The 15,590-nt window shown below is 47.1% G+C and overlaps 1 protein-coding gene across 9 annotated transcripts; it reads right to left on the bottom strand.

Moving 5' to 3' along the window:
• Positions 1-191: 191 nt before the first annotated feature.
• On the bottom strand, positions 192-14,552 carry LOC109364190 (uncharacterized). Of its 9 annotated transcripts, none has more exons than XM_085235952.1 (9): positions 14,330-14,552; positions 12,995-13,060; positions 7,773-7,873; positions 7,350-7,457; positions 6,961-7,147; positions 5,311-5,458; positions 4,002-4,149; positions 2,436-2,582; positions 192-1,128 (listed from the first exon to the last, which is right to left on the bottom strand). In XM_085235952.1, the coding sequence occupies exons 1-5, from the start codon at positions 14,432-14,434 to the stop codon at positions 7,141-7,143; spliced, it is 387 nt and encodes a 128-aa protein (XP_085092078.1). In that variant the 5' UTR covers positions 14,435-14,552; the 3' UTR covers positions 192-1,128; positions 2,436-2,582; positions 4,002-4,149; positions 5,311-5,458; positions 6,961-7,140. The 9 variants fall into 9 exon arrangements, 5 of the variants coding, with proteins under 5 accessions (XP_085092078.1, XP_085092075.1, XP_085092076.1 ...); XM_085235949.1 differs by lacking the exons at positions 6,961-7,147; positions 7,773-7,873; positions 12,995-13,060; positions 14,330-14,552 and adding exons at positions 7,924-7,995; positions 13,309-13,707; positions 13,831-14,314 and having other exon boundaries at positions 192-979; positions 1,066-1,128; XR_014886382.1 differs by lacking the exon at positions 6,961-7,147 and having other exon boundaries at positions 7,773-7,995; positions 14,330-14,344.
• Between the last annotated feature and the right edge of the window lie 1,038 nt (positions 14,553-15,590).

Raw genomic sequence — 15,590 nt, 5'->3', positions numbered from 1 at the left:
GCCTCCAACGGCCTTTGGGCCTTGCTTACGGGGCTGGGTTAGCCCTGCGGTACAAACAAACAAAGCAAAGCTAACCCAACCCCGTAAGCAAGGCAAAGCTAAAACCAATTTGGTTTACATTAATTGAATTGCAAAGCTAAAGCCAATTTGGTTAATGCAAAGTAACTGCAAAGCTGAAGACTATTTCGGAGATAAATTGAATTCACATGCTGAAAACAGCACAATTCTGAAAATGGCCACAAAGGGGCACGAGTCTCAGACTGGCCGGGAAAGAACACAAATCGCCTCCAATGGCCCTTGGGCCTTGCTTACGGGGCTGGGTTAGCCCTGCGGTACAAACAAACAAAGCAAAGCTAACCCAACCCCGTAAGCAAGGCAAAGCTCAAGTCAATTTTGTTTACATTAACTGAATGCAAAGCCCAAGTCAATTTGGTTAATGCAAAGTAACTGCAAAGCTGAAGACAATTTCGAATAGATAAATTGAATACACATGCTTAAATCAACGCAATTCTCCAAATGGCCACAAAGGGGCACGAATCTCCAACTGGCCAGGAAGGAGCACAAATAGCCTCCAACGGCGCTTAGGCCTTGCTTATGGGGTTGGGTTAGCCCTGCGGTACAAACAAACAAAGCAAAGCTAACCCAACCCCATCAGCAAGGCAAAGCTAAAACCAATTTGGTTCACATGAATTGATTGCAAAACTGAAACCAATTTGATTGAAATAACTTGGATGCACACAGTGAAATCACTGCAATTCTCAAAAAGGCCACAAAGGGGCACGAGGCTAGAAATGGCCTGGCAAGAACACAAATCGCATCAGTAAGAAGCTTTCATTGGCCTGACAGTAGAAGGGCCCAAAGGAGCGGAGTGGATGGGATCGCTGAGCTGAGGTCATTGAATGAACTACAGTGAGACTCAGTGCCACAAATCACATGTTGCCTGTGCCGACCTTGGACGGTGATAGGAGCTTCTGGAAGACTGAAAGGAAGACTAAGCAAAGGGAACAGACCGGGAAATACGGGTAACTGCTCAACTGAACCGAGCTGGTGGTCAGTGTATAAGACCTGAAAAGCTGATGCCGTCCCAGCAGGGAAATCATCAACTGGAAATGTGGAAGACATCTTCACCTGTAATACAGAGAGACACAGTTTACAAGGAGGAATGCCGACACAAACAACACTCACCGTAAGCCCACAACCACAAAACATGGAAGCCAAATGCCACCCCAAGAAATGGCTTCACAGTAAAATCAGCAATACTGGAACAAAGAAGCTATAGGATTTTTCTTAGACTTACAAAGGAGATTACACATGGCTTTAGTGCCCAATTAAAGGGTAGGCTCAAGGTTAATTTGGACAGTTACTACAATTATCTATACAGTCATGCTTACAATTAGCACTGCATTTGAGATTCAGAGCTCATTAGGATTAAGGTATTAACCTTAGGTATATTAGGATTACGCTCATAGTGACTGTTAGGAAGGCCAGGGAAAAGCAAGACCAAAAGTCAAAGGGAACTGCTGAGGAAACACAAAAAAAGAGGAAAAAGGCATAGACGACACACAATGGAAGGCAACATCAAAGGCAAAGGAATAGCAAAAGCAGGCTGAACGCCAAAGAAAAGGCCTCGTCAAAGGTCAGGCCCTAAGAGAAGGCCGCAGAGAACACCAGAACATAGACTAAAGAGAACACGCAAAGGAGGCCAAAATGGAGGGCAAGGTCCATGAGAATGCTACATGGAAGGCCAATGCAGAAGTTCAAGGGCAAAGGCCAAAGAGAACACGGCACAGAAGGCCAAAACCAAAGGCCAAAAAGAATGCCGTAAGGGATGCCAAAACAAGAGGCCGAAGGGAGGGGGGCAAAGAAGGCCGGGAGCAATGGCGAAAGAGAACATTGAAGGGAACGCCAAAACCGAGGCCAAAGAGAACATAAAAGGGAAGGCCAGAACGAGGGGGCAAAGACAACGCTGTAGGGAATGCAAAAACAAGAGCCAAAGACAAAGTGCCAAAGAAGGCCAAGGGCAATGGCCAAAGAGAACGCAGCCAGGAATACCAAAACTGAATGCCAAAAAGAACGTCGCGTGGAATGCCAGAAAGGAAAGCCAAAGGGAATGTTGCAAAGGCCAAGACTAATGGCCAAAGAGAAGATGGAAGGTAACGCCAAAACCAAAGGCCAAACAGAACGTCGTGGGTAACCGGACGCAGACGGAACATGTCAAAGAAGGCTAAGGACAAAGGGCAAGAGAATGCCATAGGGAACGCCAAAACAGAAAAACAAGAGAACACAGCAAGGAAAGGGCAAAGGCACGGAGAATGCACGAAGAGTAAGACAAGCAACATTCAAGGCACCACGAAACGTAGAAATGAGCTCTGGAAACGCTACCTTGTGTCTAACTAAATAATAACTAAACACCGGTGGGTGTGCATTGCCCTTACCTGTTGGGCAGACAATTACCAATCAGCTAATAGAGTTCCGAGGCATTCCAGGAAATGCAGATTCCAGTTCCTTGCTGTTCCCATGAAGACCCACACATCTCCGTGCAGTCGTTACGGCACTCTAGAACACCGCAGCTCTGCTGCCACCTGTTGAACACAAAACAAAAATGAAGGCACTGCCCCACATACAAAGAGCTGCATCCTCCATATGTGGCTCCAACAATGGCACAAGACAGTGCTATGGATATAATTAACGCTATTCATAGGGTAGAACTTACAGTTAGTTTAACAAAGTGTTCTGCACTACAATGACAAGGTTCCTTTGACAGAAAACATGGGGCATGATTTTTAATGCAGCATTTAGGGTAACAGACATTTTTAACATTGGGTTAAGGGTTTGGTTTACAGATACGCTGCGGGTTAACAAAATTATCATTAAAACTCCCATTCAGCTATGGGTTCAGGTCAAGCTTAACATGAACGCTGCCTCCCAGCCAATCCCAAAGAGCCAAAGGCAAACAGAAGCGCAACTCCCACGGAAAACCAAGCTAAATGCAACGCAAACAGCCGAGCTAACACAAGGGCAAAAGCAAACTGAGCACCCAATGGAAAGCCAAGATGAGGGCAAAGGCAAGGAGAACTCAACAGAAAAGGGCAAAATATAGAGCCAATAAGACCGCAGCAGGAAAGGCCAAGGGCAAAAGCTGAGAAAACGCATCAAGAAACGGCACAATGGAAGGCCAAGGGAACATAGGATGGAAGCCCAGGCAAGCGTAAGAGAAAACATGGTAGGATCTGCCAAAATAGGAGGCGAAAGACAACAAGGCAAAGAAGGCCAATGCAAAAGGTGGCCGGTAGACCAAAACAAGAAGTCAAAGAGAATGCTGCTGGGAACGCCAAAACTGAATGCTGAAGACAATGTGGCAAAATAAAGCCAAGGATAAAGGCCAAGAGAATGTGGCATGGAATGCATCAACAGGAAGGCAAGGGAATGCCCAGGCAAGCGCAAGGGCCAAGAGAACTTGGAAGGAAATGCCAAGGATGATGGCCAAGAGAACACGGCACAGAACGCCAAAACCGAATGCTAAAGAGAATGTGGCAAAAGAAAGCCAAGGGCGACGGTCAAGACAATGTGGCAAGGAACGCAAAAACAGGAGGGCAAGGGAATGCGCAGGCAAAGACAAAGGCCAAGAGAAAGTGAAAGGAAATACAAAGGGCGATGGCCAAGACTACGTGGAAGGATACGCCAAAGCAGGAGGGCAAGAGAACGCGGCAGGGAACGCCAAAACTGAGTGCTGAAGTGAATGCGGCAAAGAAAGCCAAGGGCAATGGCCAAGACAATGTGGCATGGAACGCAAAAACAGGAGGAGAAGACAATGCAGAAGGGAACACAGAGGACAAAAAAAAGGAAAACACTACAGCAAAAAGCCAGAGACAAGGAGAATGCAGAAAGAAAAGAACAGGCAGCCTTCCGGGCACCACGAAGTGCAATTCAGAGCTCTGGGAGCACCATGTTGTGCCATGCTACAGAATGGGTAAACACTGGTGGCTGTGCATTGCCCTTACCTGTTGGGCAGACAATTACCAGTCAGCAAAGTGAGCTTCCGGGGCATTCCAGAAAATGCAGATTCCGGTTCCTTGCTGTTCCCATGGAAATCCACACATCTCCATGCAGTCGTTACGGCACTCGGGAGCACCGCAGCTCTGCTGCCACCTGTTGGACACAACAAATTAATGAAGGCACTGCCCGACATATGTAGGGCTGCACCCCCCGCATGTTGCTCTACTAACGACACAAGAGAGCATTAGGGATATAATTAATGCTATTGATAGGGTTGAAGTTACAGTTAGTTTAACAGCAGTGTTCCGCACTACAAGTACAACTAGGAGCACTTTGAAAGAAAACATGGCATTAATTTAATGACAGCATTTAGGATAAAGACATTTATAATATTGGCTTCACGGTTCGATTTACAGGTACGCTCCAGGTTAAAGTAATTATCATCAGAGCTCCCATTAAGCTATGGCTTCAGGCCAAGGTTAACATTAACGCTGTCTCCCAGCCAATTCCAGACAGCCAAAGGCAAGCAGAATACCCACAATAAACCACAGCAAAGGCAAAGCAAAGCAGGCAGCTGAGGCAATGGAAGGGCAAAAGCAAAGGGAAAGCACAAGCAAAGCAACGGCAAGGAGAGGGCAACTGGGAAGGCCAAAACAGGAGGCCAACAGAATGCAGCTGGGAAGGCCAAAGAGAACAGAGCACAGAAATAAAGGGCGATGGCCGAAGAAAACATGGAAGGGAACGCCAAAACTGAATGCTGAAGAGAACGACGCAAAAGAAAGCCAAGGGCAGTGGCCAAGAGAACATGGAAGGGGACGCCAAAACCGAATGCTAAAGAGAATGTGGCAAAAGAAAGCCGACGGTCATGGCCAAGAGAATTTGGTGGGGAAGACAAAAACAGGAGGGCAAGTGAATGCGCAGGCAAGGACAACGGCCAAGAGAAAGTGAAAAGAAATACAAAGGGCGATGGCCAAGACTACGCGGAAGGATACGCCAAAGCAGGAGGGCAAGAGAACGCGGCAGGGAACGCCAAAACTGAGTGCTGAAGTGAATGCGGCAAAGAAAGCCAAGGGCAATGGCCAAGACAATGTGGCATGGAACACAAAAACAGGAAGACAAGACAATGCAGAAGGGAACACAGAGGACAAAAAAAAAGGTAAACGCTACAGCGAAAAGCCAGAGACAAGGAGAATGCAGAAAGAAAAGAACAGGCAGCCTTCCGGGCACCACGAAGTGCAATTCAGAGCTCTGGGAGCACCATGTTGTGCCATGCTACGGAATGGGTAAACACTGGTGGCTGTGCATTGCCCTTACCTGTTGGGCAGACAATTACCAGTCAGCAAAGTGAGCTTCCGGGGCATTCCAGAAAATGCAGATTCCGGTTCCTTGCTGTTCCCATGGAAATCCACACATCTCCATGCAGTCGTTACGGCACTCGGGAGCACCGCAGCTCTGCTGCCACCTGTTGGACACAACGCAGTAATGAAGGCACTGCCCTGCATATGTACCTCTTACACAAAGCTGCGCTCCTATCTCAAAGCAATGTGGCTGCACTCTGTGCACGATGCTGCTTACCACCAGAGAAGGCTCAAGTACCCAACAACATTTTTGCTTTCATCTTCTTTGGTAACTGCTCACTATACACTGCCCTCACCTTTGGTTTGGTAGGTGGGGATTGAGGAAGCGATGCCAGTCCCACAGACCCCTGCCCATCCCACTCTATGATGGGAGATCAGGTTCTGGACCACCTGAGGACCCGAACATTTGGGTCCTGACGAGATGAATCCCACAATTCCAAGACAATTCACCGCTGCAGTCACTGAGCCACTCTCAGTGGTATTTCAGAAGTGGAGGCAGTCAGGTGAAGTCCCTGATAACTAGTAAAAAGGTGACAGCACACCAGATATTAAGGAGAATAAGTGTGACCCTGGCAACTACCACCATGTCAGTCTCACCCCTGTGCTGGGAGTGATCACGGAGCAGATCCTCCTGGAAGTGACTCTAAAGCCACATTCCAGTGAGTCAGCACCCTCTGTACAAAAAGCTTCCTCCTAATAACCAACCTAAACCTCCCCTGTCTCCGTTTAAAACCATTCCCCTTGTCGTATCGCTATCCACCCTCATAAACAGCCATCCCCCCTCCTGCTTATGTACTTCCTTTGAGTATTGTAAGGCTGTGATGAGGTCTCCCCAGAGCTTTCTCTTCTCCAAGAAAAACAATGCCAGTTCCCTCAAACTTTCTTCATAGGAGAAGTGCTCCAGCCCTCTGATCATCTTAGTGTCCCTTTCCTGGACCTGCTCCCAAAGCTCCACATCCTTCCTGTGCTGGGGCCCCAGGCCTGGATGCAGTACTTCAGATGGGGCCTTACAAGAGCTGAGTAGAGGGGGACGATCACCTCCCTCTTCCTGCTGGCCACTCCTCTTTTAATGCAGCCCAGAACACAGTTGCCCTTCCGGGCTGCGAGCGCACACTGCTGGCTCATGTCTGGCTTCTCATCCACCAGGATCCCCGAGTCCTTCTCTACAGGGCTGCTCTCAAGGGGGTTCTACGCCCAGTTCATACAAACATTTGGGATGGCCCCTTCATCAGCGACATGAACAGAAGGGTTGAGTGCACCCTAATGACACCGAGCTGTGGGGTGCAGTGACACAACAGAGAGTCGGGACCTCCCAGCATCCAGAGAGACCTCAATGCGCTGAGTAGTGGGCACAAATCCAAGTGCAGGGTCAGCAGCTGGGATGAGGGAACGCCGACCACCAAAACATGCTGGGGGATTTAAGGACTGAGCGCAATAGTGCCCCATGGGGCCTGGGGTACCGGTGGGTAGGAGCTGGACACGAGCCAGCAATGAGCCCTTCCAGCCCAGAAAACCAAATATATCTTGACCTGCATCCAAAGATTGGTGGTCAATGGGCAAAGGGAGGCGACCCCCCCCCCCCCCCTCTGCGCTGCTCAGGCCTCACCTGCAGTGCTGCACCCAGACATGGGGTCCTCAGTGCAGACAGACATGGAGCAGTGGGAGCACATCTAGAGTACAGCCACAAACGTGAACCTAAGGATGGAACACCTCTGCTTTAAGAAGGGAGAGCTGGGCTGTTCAGCCTGGAAAAGTGAAGGCTCCAAGGTGACCTGGTAACAGCCTTTCAATAGCTAAAGGAAAGAACAAGGGAAAATTGAGGTTAAATCTAAAGAAAATGTCTTCCACAGAGAGGGTGGTGAGGCAGTGGAACAGGTTGCCAGAGACGTAGTGGATGCGCTACCTCTTTCAAGGCAAGACTGGGTCAGACTCTGAGCAACGTGATCCAGCTGTGGATGTTCACTGTGGGGGAGTTGGACCGCATTGCAAACCTACCTGCGTACAAGCAGTGCACCAACATGGGGCTCATGGTGTTCGTTACCTGCCGCACAGATCTCACACTGCTGATTGGAGGAGCCCAGGTAATCATTAAACCCCATCATGCTGCAAAATGAAATCAGAAGAGACACGGAACGTAATTAAAAACAGTACAAAGATGCACAGAATGCCCTTAAAAAACACTGCATAGATGCAATAAACACAAAGCACTATTAATTACAGCCATGAAGTGAGAATACAGAGAAATAGAAAGAACATATTTGAAGCCCAGATGGGAGATTATGACCTGAGAACCACTGAAAAGGAAACAACACACATAGCTAAAACAGCTGCTCTAACCCAGCTTGAGATCCCCCAAAAAAGCGGAGTTCACAGCTCTGAAATAAAGCAGGAATCTCTCAACCCTTTCTAAGTGCTCACCCCACACCCCAAAGGAAGCTATTTCCAGGTTCAGATGCTGTTCTTACAGCTACCAGCCCTTCAATGGAATTAGGATCCCCCAAAAAGAGGAGATGAGAACCCTGAAATAAAAAAAGAAACCACTTACCCCATTCCAAGGACCAACACTCACCCACACTCTGAAGTGAAGGAAGCAGCTTCCAGGTACAAACGGCTACCACCCCCTAAGAACAGACAGGATTCCCTGCCAAAAAAGAGAAAACAGCTACAAAATAGAGAAAAAAAAAAATCACTCACCCCATCCCTAAGAGCAAGGCACACTCCAAAGGAAGCACTCCGCAGGCTCAGATGCTGCCCCTGCCCTTCCCAGCCCTTAAATGGGATCAAGGAGGGGTGGAGCCTGGCTCTGCCCCACCCACAGCCAAATTGCCCCCAGCTGTGCTGCAGGGCCGCACCCCTCCCCAGGTGCTCCATCACAGCTTCAGGTGGGCCCTTAAAGTGCCGGTACAGCCATAGGGCAAAGAAAATGAATAACGTGAAAGGCTGCCAAGGGAGGTTTATAGCTGGAGGAGCTGCGATAACCCACATATTTTAATCCCAGTCTGTCCCTGATGCCAATTGGTGACTGTATGAAAACTGCTGAGTCATGGCCTGAAGCTCTGATTGATCACCTGAGGCAGCGATGAGTCAGCACGGAGCACAGCTGAAGGCAATCAACCGGTGCTGCCAGAAGGGCGGAGTCTGGCTCCGCCCCTCCTGGACCCATTTAAAAACTGACCAGCAGTGGGGAACAATCTTTTCTGGAAATCTACTGTGATGGTGTTCGATAACGAAGGCCAGCATATGGGTAAGTTTGCTACCTATTCTCTTTTTGTAATTATAATCTTGTTTGCCTGACTCTCTTGTTTATAATTGTAGCATCTTAATATTAATTGATGATATGCTTGGCAAGTACAGCAAACCAAATATACTAGAATTTATAACGTGTCTTTTCTTCGCAATTTCTATAAATGGGTCAATGGGGAAAACACTGCACCCCTAGATAAAATGATTCCTGAGCAGGTCCCAGGACTTCTGAAATCTCACTGTTCTGAACTAACAGTTATCGTCGAAAAATGAGGTCCCCTACCTGTTATGGGAAATATTTTTTCCAATACTGTTGAGTAGATTTCTTTTATACACTAAGCAAAAATACATTGATCACAAAGGGAAGACAATTGGCTGCCTCCACAATGGCCTGACCACTATTAAATACTTTAAATCATGCTGAAACGAGGAATAATACTTTAAAGAATGAAAACCAGCTTTTGAAAAACAACATTGAAATGTTAGAGCAATAAGTTGGCATATTAACAGGGAAGAACCCAATTCTACATATTCCAATAAGTCAAGTTTGTAACATGTCAATACACGATGACCAGAATCCTGAATCAACAGACTGCGTTGACCAGGAAAATAAAAAAATCTAAATTAGATCTCGAATTTGCAATTTCAACAGATCCGCTAAAAATCTGTCCTGTCATAACTCAGAAAACAAAAAAAGTACAGGACAGACCGGCACCGTGACTGTGCATCCTGCTCTCAGGCAGAGGTTATATGCAGATAATCAATATCTTAAGGAAAACCGGTCTATAACAGAATGGTTAACGGCACGCTGCCATACGGAATGGCCAAAAAAGTCCGATATACCTCTACATACAGGGATAAGGTCCTCCATGAAGGACTGTATGGAAACTGCTGAGTCATGGCCTGAACCTCTGATTGATCACCTGAGGTGACTGATGAGTCATCCACCGGACCACAGGTGAAGGCAATCAACCTGTGCTGGTGAAATGGGCGGAGCCAGGCACCAACCCTCCTGGATCCACTTAAGAGCTGACCACCTGTGGTGAAGGATCACTTCTGGAGATCTGCTCAGCTGGAATTTGGTAAACGAGCCCAAGATATGGGTAAGCTTTCTATCTATTCTCTTTTTGTTATTATAACCTTCTTTGCCTGACTCTCTTGAGTATTTCATAATTGCAACATCTTAATATTCTTTGATTCTATAAATGATGAGGTAAAAGGCGATGGTCCCCCTAAATAAAATGACTCCTGGACAGGCAATCCCGGAAGGATTTGGAATGTTCTTTGAATAAGCAGACATACTGAAAAACGGGGTAGGGAGTTAACAAAGATAACTACAATGGCACCGCTATTAAATACTTGTCGTGCTAAAAGAGGAATAATACTTTAGAGAATGAAAAACAACTTTTGAAAGACCATATCATAGACTAAGAAACGGGAGGAAAGAAACCAATTCTGCATCTTCTAATAGGTCAAGTTTATAACATTTCAATACACGATGACCAGAATCCTGAATCAACAGACTGCGTTGACCAGGAAAATAAAAAAATCTAAATTAGATCTCGAATTTGCAATTTCAACAGATCCGCTACAAGTCTGTCCTGTCATAACTCAGGAAAAAAAACTCCTGATCAGTGGCCCCCTGTCCTCACGCATTTGCACGTAACAGCCCGGCCGTACACGGCAACGGAACTAGAGGCCATTGGGCAATCAGAAAGCTGTAATGTGATTGACATGAGGAATAACTGCAGCACCTGAAGTTCTGTGATGGATAGCTACACACTTTCCAAAAGAAACAACAAAGAAAGAAAGGCGGTGGTGCAGCCCTGTACAGTAGAAAAGTATGTGAATGTATGGAAATCAGTGTTAGCGATGATAGGCTTGAGAACTCATGGGCCAGAATAGAAATGAAGACTGATAACACTTCTGGTATTGTGGGTGTCTGCTACAAGCCAGGGTGAGACGCTTTATAGACAGCTGGTACAGTCTCAAGCTCTCTCCCTCTTCTTCTTGTGGAGAACTTCAACTTCCCAAACGTGTGCTGCATTCATTATATGGCAGATACAGAACAGTCCCAGGCATTTCTAAAGAACCCAAGAAATAACTTCCAAATGCAGCCAGTGAAAGAACCAAAGAAAGAAATGAAAATCCTGGACACTGCTTGTTAATAAAAAAGTACTCGAGGGGGACATAAAAGTTGGATGCCATCTGGGCCATAGTGACACAGAAATGCTAGATTTCTTGATCCTTCTCGATCCACATGGGGGACAAGGGAACTGCTGCCTCAGACTTCTGAAGGTCACGCTTTAACCTCCTTAGGATCATAATTGGGACAGTCCCTTCGTTGCTACTTTTGGAGAGCGTAGGAGCCAAGGAAGCTTGGGAATACTTAAAGTAAAATATTTTAAAGTTGTGAGAGCTGACAGTTCCAAGTCACACAAGACGAACCAACGGGCGAGGAGAGCAGATGGGCTGAACGGAGACCTTTGGCTGCAATTCAAAAATGAAACCAAACTTCACGTTCTCTGGAAAAGTGGTCAAGCTACTTATAATGATTACAGGTACATAGGGAAGCTGTACAGGGAGAAAATTAGACAGGCCAAAGCCAAGATGAACGTTAACTTGGCCGCTAAGGTTAACGAAAACACAAAATGTTTCTATAAATACATCAAAAGCAGGAGAAGGACTATACAGCATCTCCATCCCCCGTTGAACACCAAGGGCAACTTGCTCACTGAGGATCAGAATAATACTAAGGCTCTTAATGCCTTCTTTGCCTCAATCTTACTATTAAAAACTTCTTACTCCCTGGCCACACAGCTGCCGACTCTGGTACATTGGCATGTAGAACAGAACAGACCCTGCGTGATATACGATGAGACTGTTTCAGACCTCCTCCAAAAATTGGATGCCAGCAAATCCGTGGGGCCTGACAGATCTCACCCTGGACTGCTAATGAAATGGGCAGACATCAATGCCAACCTGCTCTTCCTCGTTCTTCGGCAGTCCACGCTAACCAGAAATGTTCCAGTAGTTTGGAGACTGGCAAATGGGACGCCAAACTTTGAAAAAGAACATAAAGGTGATCATCGTAGCTGCATACCTATTAGTCTCGCCTTGCTGCCTGGAAACTGATGGAACAGATCTCGGTAGCCATTGTGCACTGCGAAAGGACAACTGAGGTATTGGGCCCAGTCACTATAGGTATACGAATGGTAAATCCCAACTGATAAACCTGATTACATTCTATAAAACCCAAGTATTAAGACACACTAACAAAAACACGATAACAAAACCCAGATCTTCATTCCATATCACATTTGCACAAAACATAGCAGTACAGTCGGGTCACTGTAGTGCACAAGACAAGTCAAAGGAAAGACATAAGACAAACTCCATGTAAAACTTTTGACCAACAGCACCCAGTAACTACATACAGCACAATCTTTTCACAAACCAATAACAATAACAGAAAAATACATAGCAACAGTCATTACAAAACCTGAATCCGATTCTCTGCCTTGTGATGAGCTACTATCTGGATGATTGCCATCACAAATACTATGAAACTACACAGGATTTGTTATTACAGAATGTAAGGTAACTTCCATAGGCTCCAGGAAGTTGCACAACACATGCACAGAACAACGCAAAAATCTAAAGGGAAAAATGAAAAAGAAATCACAAAGTCTTTTTCCTCTCAAGAATCTAATTCCACATGCACTTCAACATCGAGAAATTAACCTGTAATTCTGTTGACAGCAAAACTGCCTCGCTATCAAACTGCTGAAAAATCCAGTCACTGTTCACGGATTCCTCTTAGTCAGCAGAGGAACAAATAATAGACTGCAACAGCAGCTCCTCCCCTTCAAGCAAGAGAGCAATTTCTGCAACAGGAAACACGGAACAAAGCAAGAAAAGTTGGTGAAACCAAACTGAGCACAAGAGAAAACCGAAACCAAGTTGACAGGACCTCAGCAAGAACAAACACAAACACAGGAATCAACATAGCATGCCAGTCAAAAAGAGGAGTGAATATTGCTAACGGTCGGTCTGAGATGTCTCCAAAACTATACAACAAGAGCCCAAATGGAAGACAGAAATCACTAGGTCAAGGCACACCTCTACACTTCAACGTATTCAATACAAAGCAAAATTATTAATGATCACCATCAACTCATAATAAAGTAATAATATAGCCTTCACCAGGATAAGGAGACAAGCAATGCAACAATAAAGCAAACACAAAAGTCCAACGCCATCAGTCACCAAAAACAGAAAAAAAAGAAAAAACCTTCACATATGGTACAGAAAAACATGACTAGGGGACAGGACTAGTCATTAAACCATCCTCAATTAATAGACAGCACTCAGCAGAAGAACGTTTTGAAACCTACCTCTTTTTTTAGCATCACAACTAGCCTAGACGTTGCACTCGGAAGAAGGAAAATCCAACAAAAGCCCTACAGTCAACATGGAAAACAAAAACAAACAACAAAAACAGTACAAATACTAACAAAATGCTGTTGAATCCAAAAAGAAAAGAAGACACTGACAAATGGCACTGACATCCCATCAGCACTAGGGAGACCAGAAGATGGGGAAATGAAGAACACCCGGTGAAAGCAACGGGAGCACGAGGGACATCCGACACCAAGCCCAGAGGACCTCAGCGAGCGTGTTAAACAGGACACGTCAGGGATCAACGTACCTCGGCACAGAGACTAAGCGTTGGATATTGGCATCCACCTCCGGCTGCGGTTTCCTGCTGTGTCCACAAAGACACTGCCTGAAGTACTGACACCACTCGCAAGGGCCACACTTCCACGCTGCAAGCGTTTGGGCACAGGACAACGAACGCAGAGACCACCGTCCCGTAGGGACAGCGGTGTCAGTTAACCCGCTCCAAGGATCATGGCACAGCCAACGCAGCAACTCAGGGGGGCCACAAGACCAACAGCATCTGGTGGATGACGGGGCACATCTTGAAGGAGTGAAGAGATCTTCGTGTCTAATAACGTCCACACCTTTCCGAGGAACAGGACACATTCAACGCAGGAACTCAGGCAGCCCAAAACGCCTACAGAATGTGATGGTGGAGGTGCCAATCCTAGAAAGAAAGAAGAAACCTTCACATACAGTACTGAACAAGGTTGCGCAGAAACACTTATTGGTGAATCGAGAAAACCCAAGTCATGGACAGCACTCTGCAAAAGCCTGTTTGGGAGCCTACCTCTTCTTTTGGCATCACACATGGTCAGAAGAGTGCATTTGGATCCGGGAAATTCCAACGAAGCGCCAACAGGCAATATGGAAAAAGAAGAAGAAAAACAGATCAAAGGGGTAGAAAAATGCTGTTGAACCAAGCAGAAAAGAAGACGACATTGGGACATGGCTCTGACAGCCCATCAGCACTGGGGAGACCTGAAGATGGGGAAAGAAAGAACACCCGGTGAAAGCAACATGAGCACGAGGGACATCCGACACCAAGCCCAGAGGACCTCAGCGAGCGTGTTCAACAGGACACGTCAGGGATCAACGTACCTCGGCACAGAGACTAAGCGTTGGATATTGGCATCCACCTCCGGCTGTGGTTTCCTGCTGCTTCCACCAAGAGCCTGGCTAAAGTCCTGGCACCACTCGCGAGGGCCACAGTGCCATGCTGCAAGCGTTTGGGCACAGGACAACGAAAGCAGAGACCGCCTTCCGGTAGGGACACCAGAGTCACTTACCCCGCTCCAAGGATCAGGGCACAGCCAATGCAGCAACTCAGGGGGGCCCAGAAGGCCAACAGCATCTGGTGGAGGACTCGACCCATATGGCAAGAGTGAAGACATCTTCGTGTCTAATAACGTCCACACCTTTCCAAGGAACAGGACACGTTCAACGCGGGAACTCAGGCAGCCCAAAACGCCTACAGCATGTGGTGGTGGAGGCGCCACTCCTAGAAAGAAAGAAGAAAGCTTCACACGCAGGACTGAACAACGTCGCGCAGAAAGGATTACTGGTGAATCTAGAAACCCCAAGGCATGGACAGCACTCAGCAAAAGCCTGTTTGGGAGCCTACTTCTTCTTTTGGCATCACACGTGGTCAGAATTGTGCATTTGGATCTGGGAAACTCCAACGGTGCTCCAACGGTTAACACAGAAATAAAAATGGAATTGGAAGAAAAGATGACGAGGGAGGCAGGAAGTGGGGACGAGGCAGGAAACAGGGATTGGGACGCGAGGAAATGGGGACAAGGGAAGAATTGTCAGGACAACAGGCCTTGAAAGCTGAATGATTGGGGGTCCAGTGTGCCCCTGTACAATTAATGGATATACCGATGTTATGCTTTATCAGGAAGCTAAGCTATAACGTTATTACACCAAAGCAGGAAACAGAAAGGATAGATAGACTGACCTGTAACCTGGGCTCGCAAGGAAAACTCCAATAGAGTGGGTCTCCAGAAGATATCCTTCCACACTGGCAGTCAGTTCTTAAATGGGTCTAGGAGAGATGGAGCCAGGCTCCGCCCCTTCCCGCAGCAGACGTGAATTGCCTTCACCTATGCTCCCATGACTGATTCTTTGCTTGCCTCAGCTGTCCCATACAGCCACCAATCCCAGAGAACGTGCAGAAGAGCCAAAAAGCTCTCTGGCAAATCCAGAGCTTGCCTGCCAAGCGTGTCGGTGTCCACCAAAGTCTTTCTTGGAGTCCTCACGCCACTTCTTGGAAGAAGAATCGGGATCTGGAACCTTCTGCCAAACACAAAGCAACAAGTCAACAGCTCAGCGTGGAGCAGAACGCCAAGAACTCGGTTCTTCCCAAAGCTCAGCACTCACCCATCCCTAGTGACACTGGAAGCCCGGGCAGAGAAGCGAGCCCTGCGATTGCCAGCCCTTCAATGAGCTCAGGTGGGCTGCGGCTCCCCCCAGTCCCACCCCCAGCTTGATGGCATCCAGCTGTGCAGCAGGGGAGGGGCCTGGGGGGCCGGGGCCTAAAGGAGGAGG

This window comes from Meleagris gallopavo, chromosome 14 (assembly GCF_905368555.1).
Source record: "Meleagris gallopavo chromosome 14, MGAL_WU_HG_1.1, whole genome shotgun sequence".
Taxonomy (NCBI): Eukaryota; Metazoa; Chordata; class Aves; order Galliformes; family Phasianidae; genus Meleagris; species Meleagris gallopavo.
Note: the sequence above shows the minus strand (reverse complement) of the source record. Positions and strands in the feature narration are given on the sequence as shown.